This window comes from Myiozetetes cayanensis, unplaced genomic scaffold (genome assembly GCF_022539395.1).
Source record: "Myiozetetes cayanensis isolate MyiCay16 unplaced genomic scaffold, myiCay2020 scf3, whole genome shotgun sequence".
Lineage (NCBI taxonomy): Eukaryota > Metazoa > Chordata > Aves > Passeriformes > Tyrannidae > Myiozetetes > Myiozetetes cayanensis.
Genome location: NW_026087521.1, coordinates 29,242,633 through 29,258,466, shown reverse-complemented (window position 1 = coordinate 29,258,466; position 15,834 = coordinate 29,242,633). Strand labels below are relative to the sequence as shown.

Genomic DNA, 15,834 nt, shown 5'->3' with positions numbered 1-15,834 from the left:
ACGAATGTTGAAGATGGATGCGGAAAGGGAACCCCAGGCAAAGGGCCTTTCCTTTTACCCCATGCTCCGGGGGGGAGGAGCGTGCCCTCCCCCTGGCCCCCCACCTCGTGGCGCCTCATGGCCCCCAGGGAGACCAGGACACCAGCAGCAAGTAGGGAGAGCAGGCAGAGAGAGTTTATTGTTTTGGGTAACTCCTTAAACAGCTCTTGGGGGAATTACAAAGTGACCAGTGGGAGTCCAGGAGGTCTTACAACCAACCAATGACAATAAGGGGTTAACAACCAATAGATGAGTTCCTAGTTATCTCTTAGACATTCCAAAGGTACAGGTAAGGGATCTTGGGAAGGAGAAAGGTTTACACAAAGAGTTACACCACCATTTTGGAAGCGTTCACTTTAACAACATTACAATTTCTACATCCTTTTATATACTGCAACAATGTACAAGCCTGTGATCTGACACACAGGGATAAACCAACTGCATCGACAGCACACTCTGGTTAACTCCATTGCAGCCAGGCCCAGCACACATGGAAAGCCATGCTCACCACGAACATGATTATGCAAAGTCACTATTAAAAGTAGAAAAAAAAACCCAAACCCAATTGAGTAGAAAGCTATTTTTCAAGGGTCAATAAAATGGAACAGTGTTACAGCGCAGGAAACGGGCTCACAGACAACAGAACAAAGGCCACTAGAATGAAGATGAAAAAATGGAGACCTAGAATAAGCTTATCCCAAACAAGACATGAAACCTATTTTCTTGAAGATGTTATTATGAGATAAACATGAAGGGGAAAACTGATTTGTATTTCTGTTTCACCCGTCCCAGGCATACACTGAAAACACCGTACATTACAGCAAGTTTGAAGAAATTCATCTCTTTCTCTCACCTAAATTATAAACTTTAAATGCAATTTACAGAGTTGGACACAGTTGCATTTACATGCGAAAGATCAAGTCAGAAAAATCTCCAAACTCTGCATTTAAAATAACAAAAATTAGAAACAAACCACTTTCAATTGTTTATGATAAATGAAATTGAAGATCATTGTAGATAATTTCCTTACTGTGAGGTGACGTAAAAGAGACTAACACATGAATAAACTTTCATTGAACTACCTCAAAACCTCAGTGTTACAAGAATAATAGAAGTCTTGTTTTGTATTAAATCAATCACCAGTACTCAACACAAAAGAGAAAAAAATACAACTTTTGAATACAGTAACCCTCTCTCATCTGTTTATATCTAGATATAAAACACTGTAGTCAAAGTAAAATTTAAGAATGACAAAGGTCCTGAGATTCAAAGCAGATTTAAAAAAAAACCAAATAAATACAAAACTCCAACAATGCCCCCCAATCACAACAACAAAAATAAACCCAACCAAGCAAACACAAACACAAAACAATAACATGCAGCTTCTGATGTTCAATCCCAAACTGCATACATTTAAGTGAAGGAAACTACACTGCAAAATTGATTTTTAATTATTTAATCTCACATAAAGCCTTACTTTTTAATTACATTTGAAATTATTTGTATTATATTTGATTTTAAAACAATTATTCAAAGAAGCAGTCATTATTTTAGCTTGAAAAACATAAGTTGCTCTATGTAAGTTACAGAAAACTACCACTACTTTCCATGTGCAGATAAATGTCATGGTTCTTCAGAATTAAATAGTCAAAGATGTTATCATCACATCATCTCCAGAAATCAAATTACATTCATATTATACTCCAAGGAGGAAAAAATAAATCAAGGTAATTCTAGCAGAGCAAACCATTATTGTATTAGTGACAAAATGCCAAGAGGACTCACCTGTTCAATCTCCTTTGTCTTAGTTGCAATTGCTTTTGAGCGACCAAGAAGCTGGCCATCCTCATAGAGTTCTGTGGTATCTGTTATGTTGGCTTCTGTTTCCCCTGCTTGTTCGACATATAATGGAGCTGCAGATCCAGCCTTAAAAAAAACCACAAACAATAAATTCAGTTTTGAGAGCAAAATAAAAGCCTCAGTGTGAGGGAAAAAAAAATCCCAAATGCAGTCATCAGGTGGATATGGAGTTTGCTCATCAAGACTGTTAGTGAAGTATTATCGCTACAATCTTAACAAATACAGAAATAGGGATTTTAAACATGTAGAAAATATGACATCATAAAAACCTGTGACAGTCTTAACTGTGTAAAGGCAACGATGTCAGATAACCTTTACCTGCCCATCCAATGAGAAGAGATTTGTATATGTAATATTTGTAACACCAACTAGCAAGAAAAATTCACAATGAAAGTCTTATTAGTTTTCTGGGAAAGGATAAAAGTAACAAAATCAAAGGTAAATAGGCACCAACAAAATAAAAATGCTGTCAGAAAGAACTCTTGCAGCATTCAGGACCAGAAGTCTAATATTAAATGAAAAATGATACCTACCACATAGCAAAAGCAAACATGTGATTTCAGGATTTCTAACAACATGAAAAATTACACTAAAGTACTGAAATTGTATAAACTTCCCTCTAAAATAGAAATTAAGACAGTATCCCTATAGCAAAGAAAATAGACTCCAACTGCAAGGAGTTTGTAGAGAAGATGTAGTAATTTGCTTTTACAGCATGACTTTAAATCTGATATTATGGAACAAATTTGTAGAGTAGTAATACATTTTTTAAAAAATAGGGTTTGAAAATTGAAGAAGATGAATAAAACTACTTTCTATTATTCGAAAATAGAGGTGAAGAATCTTAAGACTTAACCAACATGAAAGAGAAAAGCATTAGACAGACAAAGATAGACAAAAGCTTAAGTGGTCCTGTTAGCACCTGCTCAAATCTTAGCAGCAAATACAGTAAATACTGAAATGCCTAAGAGTGAGTAAAGGCTACTAAAAAGTTCAGTGCAACACAAAGCTCAACTGTTAAGCACTATGTAAGATAAACTGCAAGAAGTTAAAAACTCTTGCAATTCATACATGACAGCCTACTAATCAAGGTGAGAGGTATCGTTTCTTCTACAACTCAGAATGAGATGCCTCACCTCCTTCATTAGCATTCCTATAGCCCACTTTATTAGTCAATAAATCATCTTAGACTCTGCCATAATCAACTGCAATTGCTTAATTTTGATTTTTTATTTTTAATCGTTTTGGCAGTGCAATTTTCTCTGAGGCACAGAGGAAGCTTTAAACAACTCTTCTCCATATGGCTCACTCTTCTTTCCTCCCTTGCATTACCTTTCCCTTGTGAAAAACAGAACTGATACTTCACTTTTACTCTCCTGAACCTCTCAGAAATGCCCATCCGTATGTTCTCCTCCATATGGCATTAATCTCTGGATCAGTTCTTGCTTTTTCCTTACTCCAACACTTCCTCCCCTTTTTTTTTTTCCCCACTTACTTTTTTCAGTTTATTTATCCAACTAGATCTTCCTGGACAGTACTGAGGAACTGTTCATGCATTCACCCATTGCATCAACAGAAAAGACTTAAAAGTTCACATAAATATGGATCCAGTGAGTTTATTTCTCTAACACGGCCCTTACATTCCACAAGCATGAAATACAGGAGGAAATGTGATGCTTCCTAAGATGCTTTAATTTTCCCTCAAATTATTTACAAAAAAATAATTAAAAAAATCAAGCCCGTTAATTGTAAAGTTTAAGACACATGACTTTGTAAAGTAGGTCCTATTTTGTTTTTTTAAAGAATGTCTCTAAAGTTTTAGAGACACTAAAACTGTCTCTGTTGAAGCCAAGTTGAAAGTCAAAGAGCAAATTACCACAGAATTAAAACAGATGATTTTACATTAAATGACTTCTAGGTTGGTTTAAATAATACATCTTCCACTAACATAACAGAATCCAAAAAAGACATCCTACCCAAGAGTTAGCATAATAAAACAATGACTGAGAAGGGCTCTAATCAAACTCCAATATAGCCAGCAGTAGAAGACAAGGAGGGGCAAGAACAGATGGGAATAAACTAGTGAATAATTAATATTATTAGTGAAATAAGGGTTTTCTTCTAATTCTTATGTTTTACACGTACACTCATGTTTTGACTCAGAAGTCCCTTGGCAATTTTAATGAGTTCAGTAGGCATACAGACCTACACTGCTACAAGAGTTCCTTGGAGAATCCCTGGGACAGCTGGAGCCTTATTGTGTCAGTTGTAGCTCAACATGAATTCAAATTATACTAACAAAATGTACTCTGGTTTTGTCTATCTTTTCGAAATAAATAAATAAATTGTCAAGACTTTAATCTCACTCCCTTTCAACAAATATTTAATAGCATAAGCAGAAAAATTCAGAGGTAAGTTACAAAATGTGCTCTTTCAGAAGAGTACAGAAAAACAACTCTATCACTGTAACATTTTAAAGTAAGTGAATTAATAATCATATCTTACATCATACTCTGTTATTTCAGGTAAATTGCTTTCCTCAGCCTTCTCTGACTTTTCAGCTGCCCACTTGCTCGCAGCTTCTGCAAGTTCCTTTTCTGATAGTCTGTTGCTCTTCTCCAAGGCCTGTACAAAAACATTAAAGTTAAGATTTAACATGAAATACACTTACACACAGCAAACCATCTTCAAAATTAAAATAAGGAGCTATTCAGATCCCTAAAACATTTTAAAATAGGAAGTAAGAAAGTTGAAATTATTCCATTTGCTGATTTCTTTAAAGAAAAGTAGATGGGGAGAGAGCATATAATAAAGCAATAAAGGGAGAGAAGAAAAAAAAATCAATGAAGCTCACTAGACTGCTAAAAAAACACCACCACACTTTCAGAATCAGTTTTAGTAAATTCAAAGGTCAGAGATAAAAGAAAACTTATTTGAGACCAGTTGGGCACTAAAGGAAGTCAGACACAAGTGTGGGGTGATGTAATAATTCAATGTGATTTTCAGGTATAAAAGGTTGTAACAAATTTAAATTAAACTATTAAATAGTAGGTAGGGTATACAACCTAAGCTAATTAGGGACAAAAAGTATTTTATACATACTTTAAGTGATCAGTGCTGCTTCCATTAAAAGCAATTATTTTTTACTGGGGGTAAAGCTGATCATTTATAATAGAGTCAGTCACGGCTTTATGGCCTTTAATTCTACCTTTTCATATGGAAATTCTTGTATAAATAATATTTAAAAATTAATTCCTCTCTAAGAATACTATTTTACTATCAGAGCAGCAAACAGACAATGACAAATACCAGTTTAGGAATAGCTAGCTTTATAGATCTTGTTACCACTATTGTGGGTACTTAATTTGAATTAACTGTATGTACAGAAGCATCCACCCAAGAATCTATACCACTCTAGTTTTAAAAATTGCAACACTAAGATGGATATCTAAAGAAAAAAAATACTCCTACTGCCTGAAAAGGTTGTAACACTTTCTACTCAATGCCTGTTTCATCTTGGCAAACAGGACGACAAAAACCAACTAAACAAACAAATATCCAAATGAAAAAAACAACACCCCCTCTTATCATTAGTTCATTCTAAGTTACATAAATGGGTTGTGGAAGCAAATACTGTGACCTGTATCAAGATTGTTTTGTCTTCAGATATTTTGTGTTTACCTCAGGTAAACTTATTATCCAAACATGTCTTTGTGCTACACTATGGCATAAGCACACAATTCATAGAACCCTTCCAGAATTCTGTGTCATAAAGACACCACCTTTATCTGCATCCAGAAGAAAAGTGCAACACAAATGTTCCACTAGGAATCCCTGTTTTCTATAACTGCAAATTACAGAATTACAACCAGCAAAGTCAGGAAGTATGAACAGGGCTCTTAAAAGTAAGGAATAATATAATTCATAGAATAGCTAGTCCAGCTCACCTTTCCAAACTATACAATTATTCTTACACTAGTTTAACTAAAAACTATCTGCTGCCAAGTTTTTTTCCCCTAATGTTCCTATTTCCCATAGTATGTTTGACTTTTATCTTTATCCTGACTTTTCCCTAATCCAAAAATCGTGTACTGAGGTTCTATTATGCATCTTTCCCTTTTCTTAAATGTTGTTCTGTCCATTTCTAACAAAAAGACCAGTATCTTCATAACCAACAGTCAGCTTTGCATGAAATGAAGATAAATAAAATCTCACATGACCTAGTGTAATGACTCTAATATCTAGTGGAATACAGAAAAAAACCTGTTTGATTTAATCTCACTAAATTTAATTCTATAGTTGGAATGTCGATACATACGTATTAAACCCTGAGTGAATTTTATGTAATAAAGTAATGATATTTCCCCAGTTGCACTACAACTGAAGGGAAAGAACTGGACATACTTCCCAGTTGAAAATGTTTGCAGCTACGCAGGCTGCAAACATACAAGAAATGAACAACCTCGTACATCTTGTAAAAAACCCAAACTGCTCCCCCTCCCCACATTCCCTGCCTCAAAACAGAAGTCTCATTTTTTTGGGGTGGGTTTGTTGGTTGGTTGTTTTTTTTTTTACCTCATGGATAACCGAGAACCGTAAAAACCTGTCACTTTGCTGGGAAGATTTCCCTGTCTCACATATGTGCCTTTAACTATGCTGGATACAGCCTCCAAAGCTCATGGTCCACACAGTTATTAAAGAAAAACACAAAAGATTTGTGCTGTAGTCAATTAAACAGGTGGCTAAGATCTGATAACATCACCATGTATTAATTCACAAGCATGATTATGCAAAAAATTAATTATAAGATAAATAAGAATACCTTTTCAGATTTGCAAATAGATACTACAGCTAAAAGAGGCATTGGTGGAGAAACGTACAGCTTTCTAAGTATTTCAAAACTAAATTATAACTTAGAGCATTGAAAATCATCTCCTTTAATCTCTGATATAAAGTATGTAAGTAATTTCTCAAGCCTTAGTAGATTGTAAGACTCTGGCTCTAAAGATGTTCACGTTTTTGCCAACACTTCTTCTGTCACTACTTCTGTGTCAGTGGAGCACTTATGTAACTTAACTGGTCAGTGTAATCCAGCCAAGAGGCTGACCCCAACAAACCCCACTGACACAGGCTGATCCCAACAAACCTCACAAGCCCATTTGGAGACTTCAAGACAAAAGAAATAAACAGTCATGGAAGTACTTCCATTTCTGCAGCTAATGCATATCCAATAAATATTTGTGTTGTCTGGGGAAATGACTTTCATAGAAGTTTTATTTTGTGTAGCCTATACCAGATATGCATATACATGCAAACTGCTAGCAAAGAAAACAATACAGCATAGATCCCACCTGACTGAAGATGAAAGCAGAACATTTACAGAATACTTTATACATTACATATTAACACAAGAGCATGAGATTTTGCAATTCCTCCTTGTTCTCAAAGTTTTGTATTGAGCAAGGATTTGATATTAAGCTGCAGTATGCTGAGTCTGTAGGCAAAGCAGGTGAACTAATTATAAAGTTTATTTTATGATCTAAATCAGTGTAACTTATGCATAATAGTTTTTATCTTACTTTCCTTATTTACATCACTGAAAATACATCACTTGCCTCCGCCCTTAAGGACATTGGCAATTAGCTAGCACAGCAGTTCTAAAAGAGCTGCATAAGGGATAAGTACTTAGAATAACACAGCTCAACCAAAGCCTGTTTTTTTCCCCACCTAATTATTTTCTTCACTGTCCCCTTCTCCCAACAAAAAGTACTTTTGTTTTTTTTTGTTTAAGCATTCCACTTGTATTAAAAAGACCTCATTTTTATTAAAAAGACCTCAAGAACTGAGGTAGTACACCACAACATTACTAAGGGCAAGTGCTACTTTTTAGTAGGACCTTATTAATTTCAAACAATATCACGCATTGTTTCTTTACTTCTCATTAAAGTATTCCTCAACAATTTACAGAAAATACTCCTGTGGAAGTGTTAATTTTAACCTCAAATATAATTTGCAGGGAAGCAGTCTGTGCTGTGAAAATGATTTTGCTGCCACAGGAAAGCCAGAACAATATTGAATGCTGATTGTTCATTACTGTTTATTAGCCTGTCCCTTTAACTAATTAGCAAGATTACGTAGTTGGTGCTCAGCCCACAAGATTTGATGGGAAATAAAATGGCATCAGTAAAAACATAAAGGGACATTTACCAAACTATCTTGCAATGCAGTTCCCTTCCCAATAAACGTCATCATTCTTGCCACATCCTCGAGCACCCTGTTTCTCTGCTATTTACATTATCTGCTCAGCCAGTCAGACACTTTACACACTATTTTCAAATCCAGTCACAGCCTAGGAATCCCTAAAGGATGAAGTTTAGTGCAAATACAGGCTTGTCCAACTGATCTGTTGCTCCTAAAAAACACCTGATCATTTTTTTTCTCCTTGACATTCCTTTTCTGGCACAACCTCCACTTTGAAAAATGGCAATTTTAAATACATACAAAACTCCCTTTTTCCTAAAACAAGACAGTGAATACGGAATAAAAAGGTCTGTCGGTGTCATCATTAGATACCAAGCATTATCAGCACCTTCCTACCAGAAAAGGGAAGTCTATCCTCTAGTGGATTGCTGAGCCATTCAAGATGCTCCCTTCCATAACAACTGCACACAACATCTTCTTCTAACTGAGGAAAAAATCCTGCAAAGAGTAATCTAAAAACATGGCGAGAAATACTCAAAAATTCACCTTTGATGAGGGTACTGCTGTGGACCCCGAAGGTGATGCATCTCTTGATGTTCTCAGTGTTCTCTCTTTACCTACAATTAAGGAAAAAGTTAATGACTGTGAAATTAAAGATATATGTTTCGAATATGCTTACTGGTTTACAAAAATTGCAGTGAAATTTGCTCCAGTCAGACATGAACCTTCTCACTCTGTAAAACTACCTGATGACAGGAGGCTGTGGCAAGATAGGAATTGGCCTCTTCCCCAGGCAAGTAAGCAACAGGACAAGAGGAAATGGCCCCAAGCTGCACCAGGAGAGATTCAAGTTGGAGATAAGGAATGAATTTTTTCACTGTAGGGGTGGTCAAGCATTTGAACGGAATGTCCAGGTGGTGGACTCAGTATCCCTGGAAGTGTTCAAGAAACAACTGGACATAGCACTTAGCGCTAAGCTTTAGTTGACAAGGTGATGTTTGGTCAAAGGTTGGACTCGATCTTGTAGGTCTTTTCCAACCTTAGTGATTCAGTGATTCTGTGAAATCTACATGTTCCACCATCTGATAAATATTGATAACACTGTCTTCTCTTCACAAGGAGAAAAGAGATACAGCTGTGTCATTTCACGTTTAGAAAAATCCACTATCTTTTTGTCCATCATTAACTGAAAGGGCATATCAATATGATTCCGCAAGATGATGTAGTTTCACTTTTTAATATTCATGTAATAATATAAAGGGGTGAAATATTAAACACCAGTCAATCATTCCAAGCAACCAGGCAGTGTAGGAACTGGTTTAGCAGGCCACAGTATGCTGAAAAGCCCTGCCATGGGAAACACTCCTGTATTGTATCAGCCACAGGCTAGATGCTCTTTGTATGATCAGTGTTTTTCTTATAAGAGTTACAATTGGCAAAATGTCAAATCAAATTCACTGTGTTAATCGCAGTCTGTGCATGGTCTTGCCACAGACCAGTTTCAGGCAGCCCACAGCAGCAGAAATGGTTGCAGTATAAACAACTAGTTTTCAAGCTGTGGTCCACAGATTACATCTAAGGGATCTGCAAAAGGTAAATACAAAAAGCAAACATGTTTTCAGTAGGCCTAAATTAACTACACTATTCACACTCACTGGGAAACAGTTGACTGTTCGCAAATAAAATATAAACTTACCTTGGTTTCCATTAAATTTTTATCAATACAATATTAATAAAGAGATTAATTAAAATGCCTATCAAATACTTACAAAATTATTTTAGTAGAGCTATAAACATGATTGTTCATTATGGCTTTAAATATGGCTTTAATTTAATGAATCAAAGCAATGAAGAGCAGACATGACATCTCACTCCTATAAGCTGAGCTATTTTCCTTTTTTTTTACTCAATGCCATAAAATAATACTGCATACTTATTTTAAAATACCTACACAAAAATGTAAAGAAAAGTCTATGCAAAATGCATATCTTTAACAATAGAAAATGTTTAAGAGTCTGGTCTTCAGTCTTTGCCCCATTTTCATACCATATGTATATAAAGCAAAGATCAAAACCATGCACACTGTTGGAGGCAAGCAAGTTACTGCTGTAATGTAATGCTGTAAAGGCCTACTAATCCGTGCAAAAGTCTTCACAGTTACTGATGGGTCTTTCAAAAATGCTAATGAAAATATGTGGGAAAGTTACTTTGATAAAAGCAAATGTTCTAAATTGCACTTTAAACCTCAGTTTGAAGAGGATGCTAAATGGAGACCATTACTTTAAAAACATAGCAATCAACCTTATTCAAGTAAATTGACCTTTGACAGAAAAAAGTTTTTTTAAAATAAATAGTAAATAGAAAAACTATAAAATATAAAAAGCTTCTATAAATACAAAGTATATGTCAAAACCCAAACCAAGAAAATAGAAATAGTCATGTCTTTAATCTGTCATACTCTTCAAAGCACAGAACATCTCCCTTGTCACCACCAAGTAACCCTGAAGTTTTGCTCCTGTGATACTTGCTTTTCAGCCCCATGGCTGGGCCACCTCCTTTTAAATTTACAGACTACTCTAACTCTGCCTCCCACATGCCTTCTTTATCAGACTGGATTCTTTAAAGATTATCTCAGTTGAATGGATTATATGTTTGCACCTAAACAGATGAAAATGAGCTCATACAAGGGGCAGTAAATTATTCAAAGTTAAGCAGAGAGAAAAACCACCATTTAATCTGGAGACATTATTAGGTCATTTCTTCTGAATGTGTGTGGCTATTTTGAATGCAAAAGCCCTACCTGTAACATTATACGTGACACTTTCCAAGCCCATATTTGCCTTCTTGCATTTCCTCTGCATAGCACCCTACAGACCCCTTACTTTCAGGCCCAGTGAAGGAATACCAACATGCTTTTCTCCATGCTCTCCCATCACAGAGGAATGCCTGTCCTTTCCATTAGCCCCTTCTCTCCCTTTAACAAGCTTATTCATGTCCCCTCGGTTTTCTTCGTTTAAGTCCTGTATTTATCCTAAAGTACGAAGAGCTGCAGAGCGTGGGGCATTCCTTCTTCAGTGGAAGTCATGAGGCCAAACCAATTCAGACAGCATGATTTTAAACAGTATTATGACATTCTAAAAAGATGCCATATTGCAAGTTCCACATGAAATAGTATATACTTTGCATGTTGTAAATCCATTTAAGTACCAGTTAAAATGTACTGTTGATATATATATGTCCCACTTTATGTTCCTTTTAAATATGTAATACATGTGCTTACCTAAGGCAAATCACATTCAAAAATTATTCTAAAAGTATTATTTAGGCCATTTATACTTTTGTGAATAGGCCATTTTAGTTCAGTCATCCAGAGGAACAATTTACTAGTACCGTTTTCCAGGGACAGGTAGTTATAAAGAAACAGTCCTCTGTACAAGCCATCTGGTCTCTTAAAACTGATTTAAAGGTCATTGGAAGAGATGTTTAACCATGCAATTGGGAAAAAACAGCAAAAACCACAGACCTAGATGTAAGCTCCTCACTTGACCAGCATCTTTTCTGGTTTGTGAAGATGTCTGCTTCTACTTCACTACTCCCACTACTGTCTAAGTAATTCTAAAAATATTCTATATATCTGTACTTACATGATCAAAGTCAGCTCAAAATTTTAGGAATATCCTGAAACATTCCAAAATTTTATATGGTTTTGTCGCAACATTGTTTTCCTAGTAATTATGAGTTGCACACCTACAACACTTCTAAAATGTAGTAAAATATATTTTCCTTCTCCTCTCCTACACTTAAAAGAAATTCATGTTCACTGAGTATTGCGACAAAATGTTAAAAGAATTGCAATGACCAAATAGAAAGATACCTGTATTCTACAAGGAGTGAAATAATTCCTCAATATTTAAACAATCCTAACTAAACTATGAAGATCTTTTCTGGCAAGAAATGCTACATAATGGTTCACTGTGTCACTCTGGAAACACAACATGTCTATCAGTGCATAAAAAGAATCTAATTATATTATAAAAGCTGCCAAAATGAACAGTAGGTTTGCATCGTTCACTAGAAAGCACTTGCAGAAAGGGAAATCAAATCGGATTAATTTACATAATCAGTACAAACAGCAGTGACTAAGACCGTAGTATACTAAAAAAAGCAATTTTATCTTTTTTTTTTCCCCAAATCATTTAAATAGGAAAACCTTGAATATTTTCAGAACAGATGATTCATTAGACTTCTGGAAAACATTAACAGCCAAGTTTTTAAAAGGCAGAACACACACAGTATAGACTAAACTGAGATATGTTTCACATTTCTTTGAGGAAAGCAAGATTTGAGAGAATCTCACAATAAGATAAAATTGTTAAAAAACAATCAGCTTCAAAAGCCTAATAATAGAATTCTAAGAACATCTGGAGAAAATGCAACAAGTATGTAATTTATTTTCTCCAATTTTTTAATCCCTCTTTGTCCCTGGCTGCAGGAAGAAATGTCTGATCTGCTATAGATGACACCAAAGTTTCTTGTAAGGGAATCCAATGAAGCACACAAAGAAGTAACAGAAGGAGTTGATGGCAAAAGGAACATAAAATACTAGAAAAAGCTGTGCAGCTGAAACTCCTACAGTCAGTCTAGAGCTGCTACCAAAATAACATCTACAATCTCCCACATGAAATACATAAGGGAGCAGAAAGTACAATGAAACAACCAGAGCAGACAACGCAGAGATGGTACAAAATGTCTAGCTTTCTCCTTGTAAAAGAGAGCATGTAAAGGATTATACAGTGAATTGCTGTTTCACCTCACTAACCAGTTCTCATCAATAATCCAGTATTACCTGGCTGAGAAGAAATATTTCTTTTATGTAAAGATGACATACTTCTGCTATGCTGGTGGAAAGGATAAGCTTTGCTTCTGTCAGGAGAGTAGCTCCTGCTGCTGACACTAGAGCCAGATCTGCTGTGCGGAGAATCCCTTCGGCTCCCTGGTGATTCCCTGAAGAAAGGAGAGTCCCTCTTATGAGGGGATCGCTCTCTCACATAATGAGAAGGGTAGAAGCTTTTTCTCCTGAAGCCATCTCTGACGTCCCTTGGAAGACAATACAAAAATAAAAGTTACTTGGTTATCCTTCCAATGTTTCTGGAACAGCACTAGACAATACAAGGGTAACATTTTATGCCTGGTAAATACAAATAGGTTAGCTGTCCAAAATCTTAAGCACTGTTAAGAGTACTAGGCAATAACTGAAAAACAAGTGGAAAAATAAAAGGTTGTAATTTTTTCAGATTTCATTGAACTACTTCATTGCTAGAAGCTAATTCCTTTCTATTTCTTGATAATACAGCTAAAATATAAGAAATTCAAGAAATGGGAGGTCTTGCAATTTTTTTTTTCAGATTCAGTCTACTTCCCCATGAAATTAAGCCTTCATTTACACTTGCTAAAAACGCATATGCAAATATTGCTCACACTATTTGGTATTTTTCAGCTCTGTTTTTCTCTTATTTTCAAGGGACTATATCCCTCATTTGATTTCACAAGTATTGCTATGGGAAATATCACTGAGGGATTTCAGCTTATACTGAGCAAAGACAAAAAGAAATCTGCAAAATATCTATTCTCATGCCCATGTATCCACCCGAGATCAAATCTTAAATGAAAATATGAAGACTTACACATCCTAAAAATGTTTTTTTTTTTACAGAACACAGTATTAATTTTGAACTTTACTGTAAAATGTCCCAGACTCAACTGATTTTAAACCATAATCTAGTAACCACCACATCTTTCTATTAAATTTAGATACTGTTACTCCAGACCATACCGCAAAAATGTGTTGGTTACTTGTAAATTATATTAATATATATCTACATGTGCAGGTAAAAAAAAACAAACAAAAAACCAAACAATAAACCCAGTATCCTTTTGAACTTGCCCTAAAGAATCTCAGAGCTAACAAACACACAAGCCAACTAATACAAAACTTGTCACATTTGCCTTGGTCAGAAGATTCATTGCTGAGAGAAGGAAGTACTTCTCAGCTTCTTCACAGCACTGCTAGAAGTGAAAATAAAGACTTCATAGCATTTCTAGTAAATCAGAATGTATCATATTTCACTGTTCTTCTCTCCTATTTCCCATCATAGTCCAATATTTTAAACAAGGGAACGTCTTACAAAGATGACCAACAATCTGGTGGTGTCATTTAGCACAATGTAGCTAGAGCTAATTTTATGTTGGTGGAGAACAGGAAAAAAGCCCACTAGTGTACAATTCCTACACCATGTTACAGGTCTACATCTGTGACAGATAACAAAGGATTTCAGCATGCCAAATGTGTTTTGGACTACTGAAACTACATAGGTAGCAACTCAAAACAGATTCTATGACACTGGTGTGTTTTATACAGTGTTGATTTACCTTTTGCTTTGAAACGAACATTTGCACAAATGGTTCTGCTTCAGAACAAGCAACATTAGGGTGTTCTACAGCAGAAAAGTCATTGGAATGGGGCAGAGCCAAAGACACCAACAATTCTTCAGCTTATTTCTCCAATTCCAGATGGAATAAAGTATCAGGAAAATAAAGTCTCTACTTCGAAAATTTTCTTATGAAGCTAAAGTATGAATCAATAGCCTCAGATTCTGGTTTTTAGTAAAAAGCCAGTGAAGCAGAGCCAGGTTTTCCAGTTAAGTAATTACCTCACTGTCAACAGACCACAGGTTTTTTATAGGTATTGCATAATACAGAAAAGCATATTTCACAGGTCTGCATAACAAAACTGATACAAGAAAATGTTACATGGATTTATATCTAACAGGTGTTTTAAAACAAAATCAATATTCATTTCCTTTCTAAATATCTTTTTCTTCTATTTGCTGCGACACTTTCTTCTTCCTAAGCAAGCCAGCAAAACAAAACAACTATGGAATTGCTAAGTAGTACTCATTAAATATCCTCTAATCAGTAGCCATTGTAAAGATATTTTCATCAAAGAATGAATCACCCCAGAACATACAGAAGGACAATCCTCCTGCTTTCTTTAAAGACCTAAGAGCAATGTGCCCACCTTTGGACACCACTCTTTAAAAAAATACAGATAACCAGGAGACTTCCTTCTGAACCTCTCTTTAAAAAATGTTACTTATTTTTAGAGTACAAGCTTTCTGGCAGACCACTACACCACCTTTATGTGCAAAACACATTTTTATGATCATGCATTAAGCCCTCATATACAGAGAAGTTTATTACAGAAATGTTTACAGAGCCTCAGCTATCACACACATAAAAGGAATACACCAATATCCACATAAGAATTAAAAAAATATCACTGAAACATACTTTTAAATAGGAAAACATCTGAAAGCCTCCTTCTACAGTAGTATTATGCACCATAAAATAGAATCTCACTTTCAATTTTTTCAATTTCCATTTCATCACTCCATGTTAATTCTTAACTGGACCATATCTCACACATAACATTCAAACCATTAACTATATTAAATCTGTTTTGGACAACATAGAAACAGCGCAGCATTTCTGATGTTTTCCATTAATGTAACAAACTACACTGAATAGAACAAAGTAAGTATTGTTTTGCTTTTATTTTTTTCCTTAAATACTTAAGCTAACATACACCTGCAATTCGGTAATGAAGGCCCCAATTCAGCAAAGTAGTTAAGCACATGCTTTAGATTCCAACACATACTCAGAAGGTTTATTGAG

General features: G+C 35.3%; 1 protein-coding gene across 4 annotated transcripts in view; it reads right to left on the bottom strand.

The window, feature by feature from the left end:
- PPHLN1 (periphilin 1) overlaps nt 1-15,834 on the bottom strand; it is a 65,891-nt gene that overhangs the window by 28,674 nt on the left and 21,383 nt on the right. For 3 of the 4 annotated variants that reach the window (XM_050324495.1, XM_050324493.1, XM_050324494.1), the window contains 4 exons: nt 12,989-13,197; nt 8,647-8,717; nt 4,405-4,524; nt 1,825-1,965 (listed from right to left, as the gene is read on the bottom strand). In XM_050324495.1, coding sequence (XP_050180452.1) covers nt 1,825-1,965; nt 4,405-4,524; nt 8,647-8,717; nt 12,989-13,197 — 541 coding nt within the window. Of the gene's footprint in view, nt 1-1,824; nt 1,966-4,404; nt 4,525-8,646; nt 8,718-12,946; nt 13,198-15,834 lie in introns of all 4 variants that reach the window. The other variant, XM_050324492.1, reaches the window with a different exon arrangement.